The sequence below is a fragment of the Panthera pardus genome, unplaced genomic scaffold (assembly GCF_024362965.1).
Source record: "Panthera pardus isolate Hobbes unplaced genomic scaffold, ASM2436296v1 HiC_scaffold_17, whole genome shotgun sequence".
NCBI lineage: Eukaryota > Metazoa > Chordata > Mammalia > Carnivora > Felidae > Panthera > Panthera pardus.
In genome coordinates this window covers 83,397,912-83,410,937 of record NW_026526732.1, presented here as the reverse complement: position 1 = coordinate 83,410,937, position 13,026 = coordinate 83,397,912, and the positions used below count along the sequence as shown (strand labels likewise).

Here is a 13,026-nt window from a genome sequence, read left to right as displayed (position 1 = left end):
TAATGTTCTGGGTATGTGGGCTTATATTTTGCATGCTTAGGCTCTGAAACCATATCTGGCAACACCATGAGTATAAAAGCCACAGGAATCTTAAATACCTTCCAGAGTCCACTATAATATAACAGCCTTCTATAGAAATTAGAATCTGGAAGAGCCACAGGCTTCAAACAAGTCACCATGCTTGGCGAGAAGGGAGCTGATGACATTGCATTGTGAAAATTTCCAAGACAACTATCATACCTTTCACTCAGGTCAATATCTGTCGATTGAGGGCAGCTTAAAAAGTTAGACTAATATATTCTGTCTCCTTACACAATAAATGTTAATAGACAAAACAATCATCTTTCTGGGAGTGGTGAAGCTATTTCTAATAATGGTGGTATTCTGGAAAATCTCATCTTTCCCAGTGAAATGTAAATGTGATTTTTCTCAGCCCATAAATGATAAGTTCAATTGTGTTTGTTTCTTTGTTTAAAATTTGAGTTTTGTATGTTTTCTATTTCTCTTTTCCCCAGGGGTTTCCTTATCTGTGTGCACACACAGATGAGAACAGGAACAGATTAGGCTAGCCCACCCTAGTTTAGGGTAAGTTGCAAGTAATATCCCTGATGCAAATAGCACCAAACAAAGGTTTCATCTCATGCAATTGTTAGCATTCCCCTCAAGGCTCATACAGGCTAAGAGTCTAAAAAAAAAAAAAAAAAAGGAAAACAGCAACTTCACTCTTAAGTCATTTTCTCCTCCAAAAAAAAAAAAAAAAAAGAGATTTTTTCCCCCATTTTCAGAAACACAACTGTCCAGAGCTCAGAAACTCAAAAGAATCCCAACTCTCTCTTGGATCCCTAAAAGCATACATTTAAGGGGGACCTGGTTTATGGCAGCTACAGAAGCGTGGTGAGGATGGCAGTGGAAAGAGCACTGGACCAGAATCAGGAGGACTAAGATGAGATCTGGACAAAGCATTAACCCTTCTGGGCCTCAACTTCCTCCTCATAAAATGTAGATAATAATACCCACATTTTTGTTGAAATCAAATGAGATAATAGACTTTAAAGTGCTTTGTGAAAATATTACATGTTCACAATACCACGCTCTGCTCATTTGTGTGTATCTCAACTCCTGTGACGGTGTAGCAAATTAAACCTGAAAGTTACGAAAAAATGAGAAAAGAGTAAGGCTGGTTTAAACAAAGCTTTTTCTTTCACTCTCTTTCTCCTTCTCTCTTTGCTTATATCTCTTTATCTCCCTTTTAATCTGCCTTTTAGAAAAAAGTAAAAGTAATCATTGATCTAAACTCCACCCTCTAATAATCATGACTTTTCTATAGTTTTCAACCACAGTCAATGGTTAAATTAGATAACCTCACTGGTTACTAAGGACAGGATCCTGTGTTCATCATATTATGAAGAAATTGTCTGCTGCTAGAGAAGCTGGAAGTTGGAATCGACATCTATTCATTGATTCATTCATTCATTCATTCCACAAATATTTATTTGGTACAAATTTGTGGCAGGGATTTTGAAATTAATAAAAAAAACATAGCCCCTTTCCCTATGAAGTTCACAGTCCAGTGAGGGAGATGGATTCATAGTCTCTCACTTTTATAGCTTAGGAAGTAGAGACACATAGTTGAGAAAATTTGACTCTACCTGCAACTCTCCTTCCATTATACTGAGTAGCTGTATAAGGTCTTCTTTGGATAACTCCAAGGATTTCTTATTCTTTCGTTCGCTTTCTCCAGATGGTTTTAGGTGTCGTTTGACAGTTCCTGAGGCCATGACATCATCCTCCTTTCTGTTTGATTTATTCTTCTTTTTTGCATCTTCTGAGAAACTTTTATCATCAGCATTGCTGATGATAGAGGACTTGGGGCAGGAAAGATGCCCATTGGATGAACTTTCACCACCCTGGTTTCGGGATCTCATTCCCACCTACAGCACATGAAAAAAGAGAAGATGTTTTTACTACCAGTGAAATTATTTTTGTCTAACTACTTAGAAAATTTTAGCAGCTTCATAACATCACTAATAAATAAAAACCAAAAGATCAGTCCCAGTTAGCTTCCTTATAGCTTTAATGAATATCATTAAAATCATCAGGAAAAGGCTTTGATAGTCTTCAGGAAAAAGTGAAAATGTGATTCTAACCTGACAAACATCTCAAGCCAAGCAGTTAAGGTCAACATCAAGAGTGCTAAGTCATATTGATAGTATATATCTTTGATATGATGGATAAAAATGGTAATTTACCATTGTGGTCTTCCTCCCCAGAAACATTACCCAAGTCAATGAGAAAAACATCAGGCAGACCCCAATTGAAAGACATTCTACAAAACTGCTGAGCAGTAATCTTTAAAATGATCAAGGTCATCAAAAACACAGCAAGTCTGGCGTACCTGGCTGTCTCAGTTGGTAGAGCATGCAACTCTTGATAGGGTCATGAGTCGAGCCCCACATAGGGTATGGAGCCTACTTTAAAAAAATACACACACACAGAGAAAATCTGAAAAACTGTCACAGCCAACAGAAACCTAAGGACACATGACAGCTAAATGCAATATGGCACCCTAGGTGGGACTCTGGAACAGAAAAAAGACATTATCAAGAAAAACTGAGGAAAATGAATAAAGCATGGGCTTTAGTCAATAATAACGTATCATGGGGCGCCTGGGTGGCTCGGTCGGTTAAGCATCCGACTTCGGCTCAGGTCATGATCTCACGGTCTGTGAGTTCGAGCCCCGCGTCGGGCTCTGTGCTGACCGCTCAGAGCCTGGAGCCTGTTTCAGATTCTGTGTCTCCCTCTCTCTCTGCCCCTCCCCTGTTCATGCTCTGTCTCTCTCTGTCTCAAAAATAAATAAACGTTAAAAAAAAATTAAAAAATAATAATAATAACGTAAAAAAAATTATAATGTATCAATATTGGTTCATAAATTATAATAAATGTACCATACTAGTGTAAGATGTTAACTACAGAGAAAACTGGGTATGAGATATATTGGAACCCTCAGTATTATGTTTGCAATAGTTCTCTGAATCAAAAGGTGTTATAAAATAAAACATGAATTTTTAAAAAAGTGATTCTATGGCTAAAATTAACAGCACAGGCAACAACAGATGTTATTATACCATATGTTAACTAACTTGGATTTATATATTAAAAATGTATAAGTAAATAGATAGATAGATAAATTGTGGTTCGGGGGGAAAATAAAATAAAATAAAAAGTGATTCTAAATTAAGTCTATCAGAAAATTCAAACATCAAACCCTGCCAGGAACCAGCTGGATGTCACAATGTACAGAAAAATCCACATGGGGTGGAGGGGGCTTAAAATGGAGAGAGGAAAAAGGAAATTCAAAGGGAAGAGGGTGGTGTTGTTTTTAGTGATATGGAATTTTGTTTTTCCATAACCTCTTTTTCAAAATCAGGGGTTTGTTTTGTTTTGTTCTTTTTTGTACCATTTATAGTAATAAGAATAAGAGCACAAAGAATTGGAGAAAACAGATCAATTTCAAAATAAAAAAATAAATATTTTTAGGTAAAGTAAAGAAAAAAGATAAAGCAGCAGGTAACTACTCCCGTGGGTAGCACATTTGGGTCTTTCCATTATGAATGCTTTCCAGATTCTCTGTCAGTCTCTGAGCAAAAGAACTTGACCGACAGGTATGTTACAAACAAACAAAATGAACTCAAAGCCTAGGACTCAAAGTGCAGGAAAGAGAGCTCTAATATCCAGGGGGCTGTACTACAAAATTTGCCTAAACCCTCAAATATAGTAGCTTAGCACATGCACTTATTTAAAACTCATAGTATAAATAGTCCTTCCCTTAAACAGCTAAGCAGCAGGATTTTCATTACTCATTCCAGATAAAATAGAGACCTGTTTTCTGAAAGTTAATTTCCTTTATGAACCCAACCATACTTAAGAAACCAAGGAAAGCTTTTCAAAACACTAGTTTATAATAGAAAAATAAATATAGTGTGATGTTTCCTTTCAGATAGTGCATATTCAATTCTCCCAACAAATCTTGAAATCTACATTCATACTCCTTTTTTGAACTGAACTCTTATAACCAAATGGACCCTGGTGTGTGTGTGTGTGTGTGTGTGTGTGTGTGTGAACTTTCTAAAGCACCCTGAATTTGAACAATATAAACTGAAGAGGGGCGCCTGGGTGGCTCAGTCAGTTGGGCGGCCGACTTCGGCTCAGGTCATGATCTCGCGGTCCTTGAGTTCAGCCCCACGTCGGGCTCTGTGCTGACAGCTCGGAGCCTGGAGCCTGGAGCCTGGAGCCTGTTTCGGATTCTGTGTCTCCCTCTCTCTGACCCTCCCCCGTTCATGCTCTGTCTCTCTGTGTCTCAAAAATAAACTTTAAAAAAAATTAAAAAAAAAATAAACTGAAGAAATGGTTCTTAACACTGGCACCCTACTTTCTGATTCACTCAGTGATTGGTTCTTGAAATTTTAGAGCATCTTTTGTGTTTCCTGGTGAAGAAAGAATAGATGTATCTTTGTAATGGAAGCCAGAGCACTTCGGTGCAGACCTACTAGCTTCATCACAGTTTGTGGGCAGAGAGGACTGACTTAATCTCCCAGCCAAAAAAAAAAAAAAAAAAAGAGAGAGAGAGATAATGAATAGAAAGTTTTGAAGGGGAACAAAATACGCTTCTTTGACATATTAATTATTTAAGAAATGTTAGACACAGGTGAAGCTCTGAAAACTGAGAAGTTACCCTTTTGTAAGAAACATTAAACTTATAAGGGAAATCTCCATTTGTAAGGGTGTCTCCCTCTCTGTACCAAGAAGAGAAGAATGACTAAATTCCTAGAAAATCTTCTCAGTAGAGAAAGTAAGGACTTAAATCTGCACACTTTACCCTTATTCACGGTGCTTTTCCTGGTAACCTCCCAGGAGGTAACCTCTCACCCCCAAATCTTCTTTTGTCTTTAGCTGATGACATATTAAGGTGATGGCTTGAGACGTTCTCTCCCATGTATAGAAAAGGTATACATGTTACTAAACTTCTGTTTGTTTTTTTTCCTATTAATTTGTCTTTTTGTTATAGGAGTATATCAGCCAAGAACCTAAAAGCGTAGAGGGAAAATTGCCCAACAATTGCAAATTTAAGTTTTTACCTGCTATACAACATAACTAAGACACATGGGCTTCCCAAACTAAATTGTGACTCCCTACAACTCTATACCACATGTGAATTCCTTTTATCTGAAATAATTTTCTCTATAAAATCTTAAGGCTCTTTGGGATGGTGCATCCGATATTGATTTGACAATGTCAATTTAGATGATGCATTAATAAAAAATTCCAGACAATAGCTCCCAAAGCACAGGAAGTAAGGTGGTGATGTTTTAAATATTATCATACATGGCCTTAATCATACACAGCATTTATATTTGACTGTAGCATGTGTTGGTGTCTTATTTCCCTGGACTTTTTATATCTTTTGTAGGATGTACAGCATTTGGGTATTCCCAAATTAGGACAAATGCCTAATTATCTATGTTATATGCATTTACTCAACCATATTTACAAATACATAGAAAGTGACCTTTACTTATTAAAACTATCTTAATATTTAGTATTTTCTAAAAAATTTCAGTCTGACACATTTTGAAATAAATTATATTGTAGTATTAATAGATTTTACAGAATTAATGGAATTATATTCATTAATTTTGATATAGAAATTATCAGTTACAGAACTTACTACTTTTACACAAAAACCACATATTTTAGAATTATCTAATTATTTTATATCACTAATCAGCTCAAAATCTTGAGTTACCTATTCTCTTCCGTATTATTTCACTTTGATTAAAAATAAAAATCTCACGTGCTAGACCACGATGTTAATTCTGTATTAGCAAATATTTTTCCTCTGTGATACTGAAATTTCACTTTAATTGCTTTTCCTTTGATATGTGCACATGGATTTTAGCCATTTCTTAGTGATCCAAATAGGGTCTACTGTTTTTATCTCCACAATAAAGTCAGTAGTCAGCACCTATCCTATCTCAAGAATGTAAAAGCACTCAGAGATAAAAAACTAGAAATGTTTTAGGAAGGAAGTAGACACCATATACGAAAGAGAAAAACATAATCTATCAATAGTATAACCAAGTCTGCCATCAGTAATGTTCACTTTGTTTATTTTACTTATTTTTAAATTTTTTTATACATTTATTTATTTTTGAGAGACATAGTGAGACAGAGCACAAGCAGGGGAGGGACAGAGAGAGAAGGATACACAGAATTCAAAGCAGGCTCCAGGCTCTGAGCTGTCAGCACAGAGCCCGATGCAGAGCTTGAACCCACGAACCGTGAGATCATGACCTCAGCTGAAGTCGGACACTTAACCGACTTAGCCACCCAGGCACCCCACTTATTTATTTTTAAAGTTTACTAATTTTTTTTAGTAATCTCTACACCTAATGTGGGGCTTGAACTCATGACCCCAAGATCAAGAGTTTCATGCTCTTCCAATTGAGCCAGCCAGGCACCCCAATAATGTCCACTTTAAACTACTTTATTTTGTAGGTAGAAAATGTCAAGACAATAATGACTTCCATGTATCACATTTAGTGACAGTCATGCTCTTCCTTATTCTAACAGCTCTCACATATGTTTAAGTGCTACACAGTGTGCTAAGCATTTTACATATGGCATTTCATTTAGATTAACATTCACATAAACCCTGGGGAGGTAGGTGTTATTATTCTGTTTTATAGATATGCCACTGAGGTTGAAAGAGATTAAATATCTTTTTTCTGGATCACTCAACTACTCTTAGTGAATAGAAGAGCTGGGATTTGAACCCAGGTCTTATTCTATATACCTACTCACTATATGGCTTTCCTCCAAGTTCTTAAACACATGCAAATTTGTAGGCGTCAGGGAATGCCCTGTAAATCAGATGATCCAGAAAAATTTTCAAATGCTTATTAAGGTAATGCTTTTCACTTCACATTATAGAGTTGGAGAAATCCATTCATCTTCCACAGACACTCATGCAAAACTCACACCAGCAATTGAAATTAGTTTGCTAAGCAAAAACACTTTTGCTAAAATCATAAACTGCTGCAGAACTTGTGAAATGATGAATCATTTTTAAACCTTCCCAAGAAGCAACCTGGCTAAATATTAAGGATACAGGTTATGAAAACAGGATGTGAAGTCTGAACAGGGATCATTTGTGTTAAAAGCCCCGGAGCCGAACAATAGTAAACATTTAATCATAATTGGCCAAATCCTGCCCATTGTGTTTACAGAAATATCAGGTAGGTAACAGAAAAGGCATCTGGCACGCTGTAGGCTCTCAATAGTTGGTTGAATGGCTGCCAGTTTGGGACATATAGACAACAAAATTTCTGAAAGAAGCCAAAAATACTTTTGCTTTACCCCAGTACACATCCTTTGAAGAAAGTTCTCCTTAAGTAAAAGGTATAAACTGAAACTTCACATCAGATTTGTAACCATCCCGCCCTTTTGTATGAATCAGTGTTATCTGGGGCACAAATTCCTCTTTTAATAAGTAAATTACCTTAACACAGTTCAAGAAATACACTTACTTTTCCTTTCATAGTAATTAGTCAGCAATACTTTGCATGGAATTTGCTGACTAGAGTGTGAAAAGAAATACCAAATATTTCATACCTTCCTCTTTTATCTACGGCCATCCCTCTTCTTTGTCCCCTGCCCCCCATTATATTGGGAAATCACCAGAGCATACTGTCAGATGAATAATATCCTAGGAATCAGAAAATGTTTATAAAGACTTTAAGCCATTTATGCTGAAGTAACAAGTATTTCTAGAGCATTTGAACAAGGAAAAAACAAAAAAAGTCTACAGCAATGAAATACCCATTCTAATGCCTACCTTCATTAGCTTCTTCAAGTCTTGACCCTGAATTTTCCTCTTCCCTTTTCTCACTCTTGCTCTTGCCTCCTTTCAGATTTGTCTTTTCATGTTACGATTCAACCTTGGCTGCAATACTCCCCATCCCTACCACCAAGAGAATTTTTTTTTCTGTATAAATTAGGTTTTGGCATATTTCCTATGCTTCTCATGTATCCAGCCTCTGTCTGTTTCTATTTTATCTATATACTTTTCCAAGAACTTACCTAGTGCATAGGGTGAGATGTCACAATAATTTTATTCATACAATTTCTATTTTTAAATTATTTTATAGAATTATAAGGAAAAATTATAGTACATAGTAAAAAGGAAAGCACCCAATTACAGAAAAGCCTACTTTTTACAGTGTGGCCTGGCAAAAGGCCTGCTGTAAGTGGGGCCTCCAGAACATTAGCATGGAACTGTCCTGGTTCTTTCTGTTGGACATAAATGACAATATCCCAAACGCCCAAAACTAAAGGCAAAAGAAAACATCTGTTCTAGTTTTACGTGAATTTTAAAATGTAAAAGACCCATCAAATCAACTAGTTTATTCTCTACCAATGCCAGAGTACTCCCTCTGCATATCTTATTTACTTGGTTAAGTCTAATTATAACTAGCTCAACTCATGAAATGTTTAAACATTTCTCATGAGATGATCATTCATTCTAGTGACACAAGCTGTTCACAAGTGTTCCTAAGTTTACTCTTAAATTTCCTTTATGATTTTCTTTCATTTTCTTCATCCTATTTAGAAAGAAGCCATGTTAAATGATTTTTCACTGCCCATTATCTATACTCATAAAATCTTCAAAATAACCAAGGTTTTTTGTTTAAGTAAGGTATTTTCATTCTACTAAGACAGATATATCCAGACCAACTGAAAATTCTTCTACATAATGCCACAAAATGTTAGAATTCAAGAAAGGGGATTCTCTTGGAGTCATTGCAGTGATGTTGTAGTCAAAAGTTCAAGGAAAATATTATAACTGTAGCAAAATATTACTCTACCCTAGCCTAAAACCATGGTGAAATATTTTATAGATTTCTGTTTAATATCCTTCAAGGAAGATAAAAGCAAACCTGAAAAAAGTTTCCAGAAAAAAAATAATAAAATAATAGATCAGGGAACTGCCATGAAATAAATATTTCATAATTGGATACTCGAGTCTAAATGAATGTACAATGTGAGGGTTTTAAAACTTTGAATGCAAAATAGGATGACCTGCCTTGCCAACTGTCAGTTTACCTCTTTATACTTACTTCTATTATCCTAACAAGTTTGGGGTTTGCTGTTGTTGTTCTTTTCACTTCCTTCACAGAAATAAGGGTACTGTCAAGGCGCTTGGGTGACTCAGTCGGTTAAGCCTCCAACTTGGGTTCAGGCCATGACCTCATGGCTTGTGGGTTCGAGCCCCACATCAGGCTCTGTGCTGACAGCTAAGAGTCTGGAGGCTGCTTCGGCTCCCCCCTCTCTGTGTCTCCCCTCTCTCTCTGCCCCTCCCATGTTCATGTGTCTATCTCTCTCTCTCTGTCTCTCTCTCTCTCTGTCTCTGCCTCTCTCTCTCTCTCTCAGAAATAAACATTAAAAAAATAAAAGAAAAAAAGAAATAAGGGTACTGTCAATTGTATAAAATAGAAAAGCATTTAACTATCTAGAAATATACTATTTTATAAAGAAACGATGACATAATGACATCACATTTTTCTGGCATTTTCAACATTAATGACTCATTCTTGAACCTCAAATACATTTTAAGTATTTTTATATTTATAATACTTATTATTGTAATTCTCATGTCACTGTTCTACTAGACATAGTATATAATACATAGTCATTGATTACCAAGAAAGAATAAGGCCTAAAATGTAAGTGATTAAGACAACGCTTTGGTTTTCTGGTTAATTTTCCTTATATTCTTTCTACTCGAGCCCTACAGTTTTTTCAGACATTTTAACAGTACCTATGGCCTCTAAAAAGTGTTACTATTTAGTTTAATTAAAATTGCTAGGGGCGCCTGCGTGGCTCAGTCGGTTAAGCGGCCGACTTCGGCTCAGGTCATGATCTCACGGTCCGTGAGTTCGAGCCCCGCGTCGGGCTCTGTGCTGACAGCTCAGAGCCTGGAGCCTGTTTCAGATTCTATGTCTCCCTCTCTCTGACCCTCCCCCGTTCATGCTTTGTCTCTCTCTGTCTCAAAAATAAATAAACGTTAAAAAAAAAAAATTGCTAAACATTGGTTTTATCATGTGACAAAGAGAACATCTCTGGAAAATTACCAGACTCCTGCTTAGCTGGAACCAGAATTCCTTCCTGCATTTCATCACTCCTGGAACGGTCCAGCCCCAGAATAGTATAAGAATCAGTCATTTCCCTTCCACTAACAAAAGATCTATCTGTAGACAGAAAGACAAATACCTTAGACTATATCTCAGCAGTCTATAGTTGATGAATTGTTCTTAGATATTACGTCTATTCACAGAAATAATAACTGACATTTACTAAAGAGCTTATTATGGTCTCAGCATTGGGTTAACTACCTGACATATATAGCATCATTTCATGAAATTCTGATAACAATCCATAAAGCAGGTACTATAATTATTCCCCCTATAAAGATAAGGAAAATGAGGCTTAGAGAGATTTAGACATTTGCCCAAAATAACATGGCCAAGTACCTGGGAAAGCCTGAGCTAGAATGCAAGCCTGCTTGGATTCTCCTTATGCAGGGGGAAATCTGAACAGAAGCTTTTCCCATCATACCGGGACTACTGCAATACAAATGAATCCATAGCCACACTGTTATGGAACTGAAAGTTCAGTCTCAGGGTATTAACATCCACTAAATAGTCCCAAACAACAATAATTAATTCAGAATCCTACTGTTCCAGCGGATATTTTTCTCTAAGTTCTACTGGTGTCATACCTTATTCTTAAGACGACATTCTCTTCACCCACTGCTCCCCTTATGCTGCCTCTACTTCTCAGTGTTTGAGGTTTTCAACAAAGCTGAAGAGGAACTTTGCCCTTGCACCGTTGACTTCTAATTTTTGAATTGAAAAAGTAACTAAGACTCCAGGAACATGACAATTGTTTTATGACTGGATATGAATCAAAAAGATTTGTTTAATTAGGCAAATTTTAAAAAATTCTAGTTTGCTCAGTAGTTGATTGCTTTAGTAAGCCAACTAACTGGACAAGTTTTCTCTTAGAAAAAAATGCCTTTCTGCAGCAACTATTCGTAAATAATTTTATTGCATTTGCAAGAAATGTGAGGCAAATCACAACTGCTGGTCAATGTCAACAAGATGGGTTAACTTCCACGAGGAGAAACACATGCAGTGGTCTGGACATCACTGCTTCGTGCTACCAAGGGAGAAGACGAAATACTGCATGGATCGCCCCATCTGTGTGCCTATGATGACTTCATGTGTTCTAATTGCCTGCCCATATGTCAATTGTATTCAGGTGTCCTTTAAATGCCTTTTCTTTTCAGTCTGTAGATCATTTCTTAACATAAAAGAGCAAATTAAAATCTGTTGTAATGTAGTGAGTCATGGGTTGTGTCTGTTTTGAACTCTTCCTGACTTCTGTCTTTTCTAATTACCCCTGAACATCCCTCATCTTGGGCTAGATCAGAGTATAGGGAGCCTAAATTGAAAACAGAGCACAGCTACTTTATACACCAAGCAAGAAAAAAGTAGAAGATATTTCTGTTGAATCACATTCTATGAATGCAACAGAAGCCACGTAATTGTCAGAGATATTTATCTGATGTTTACAGCTTCTTATCAGTCTGATACTGTGTGAGGAGGCTATGAATTTTACATCAATCATCCAATCTTCATAAAGCTTGGTTGCCATGTGAATACAAAGGCTGGTAAAAAGAGTAAATAGAACTTTGTGATTAGCTAATTATGATGCATCAGGAATCTAACCCATAGAAAATGTCATGCTACCATAATACACAAGTTTCAGACACTGTGTGGGCAGGAAGTATGTAAGAAAATGTCACCGGGGCGCCTGGGTGGCTCAGTCGGTTAAGCGTCTGACTTCGGCTCAGGTCACGATCTCGCGGTCTGAGAGTTCGAGCCCCGCGTCGGGCTCTGGGCTGATGGCTCAGAGCCTGGAGCCTGCTTCCGATTCTGTGTCTCCCTCTCTCTCTGCCCCTCCCCCGTTCATGCTCTGTCTCTCTCTGTCTCAAAAATAAATAAACGTTTAAAAAAATAAATAAATAAAAAATAAAAAAAAAAAGAAAAGAAAATGAGTCACCACCTTTTGGAATAATGGCCCCAAACCACTTCTTTTTCTCCACCTTCCAGCCGTGCTACCTCAGCATACCCCAACCCCACAGAGGACCTTAAGGGGTCCCACAACATCATACAGCAACATCCTTAGCATGTGTTTTCCTAACATGCTGAGTCCTCCTGGAGATGTCTGTCATTAGCCCTAAGGAATCAATAAAGCCATGTCCCCAGTGCTAACCCCACATTCACTTATTCCATAACCCTGGATAAGCTACTTCACTTCTCCAACTGGTAGCTTTCCTATCTGTAAAATGAGGATAATAATGTTTGTTCTACCCACTACGTATATGTGAAATCATAATGCCTATTCTACTCTGAATGTATGTGAGAATATTTACTAGTGGTAGTAATGCAGGAAGTATTCATCTGAGGCAGATTAACTACTGAGATCATCCAACACCTCTCAACACCCCCATATAGCTACCACCAGAGACAGACACTTTACTTTCAGCTGTGGTTGTCTAGCACAGGAGTCAGCCACTTTTACTGTAAAGAAGTAAATATTAAATATTTGGGATTTTGCAGGCCTTTTGGTTTCTGTTGCATTTACTCAATTCTGCTGTAGCCACAGACAATACATCAACAGATGGGCGTGGCCACCTTTGACCCCTAGCCTCTAGTTTGCCAACCCCGATTAGACTTGGTGACAATTATAATTAGTAGGTGCATTTAAACTGGGAGAAATGGAGCTGGATTCTGCTACTCCCCACTCCCTCCCCCAGTTTACACTCATTAGAAAAATGGCTGAAAATAAGAAAGAAGAAAAAAAATGAGGGAAAAGATAATACAGTAGACATGCCATCTGCCT

The 13,026-nt window shown here is 37.1% G+C and overlaps 1 protein-coding gene across 4 annotated transcripts in view; it reads right to left on the bottom strand.

The window, feature by feature from the left end:
• The window catches only part of FILIP1 (filamin A interacting protein 1), a 187,983-nt gene that overhangs the window by 106,332 nt on the left and 68,625 nt on the right, over positions 1-13,026 (bottom strand). For all 4 annotated transcript variants that reach the window (XM_019442680.2, XM_053904716.1, XM_019442682.2 and 1 more), the window contains exon 2: positions 1,650-1,931. In XM_019442680.2, the coding sequence (XP_019298225.1) occupies positions 1,650-1,925 (276 nt within the window). In that variant the 5' untranslated portion in view covers positions 1,926-1,931. The remainder of the gene's footprint in view (positions 1-1,649; positions 1,932-13,026) is intronic.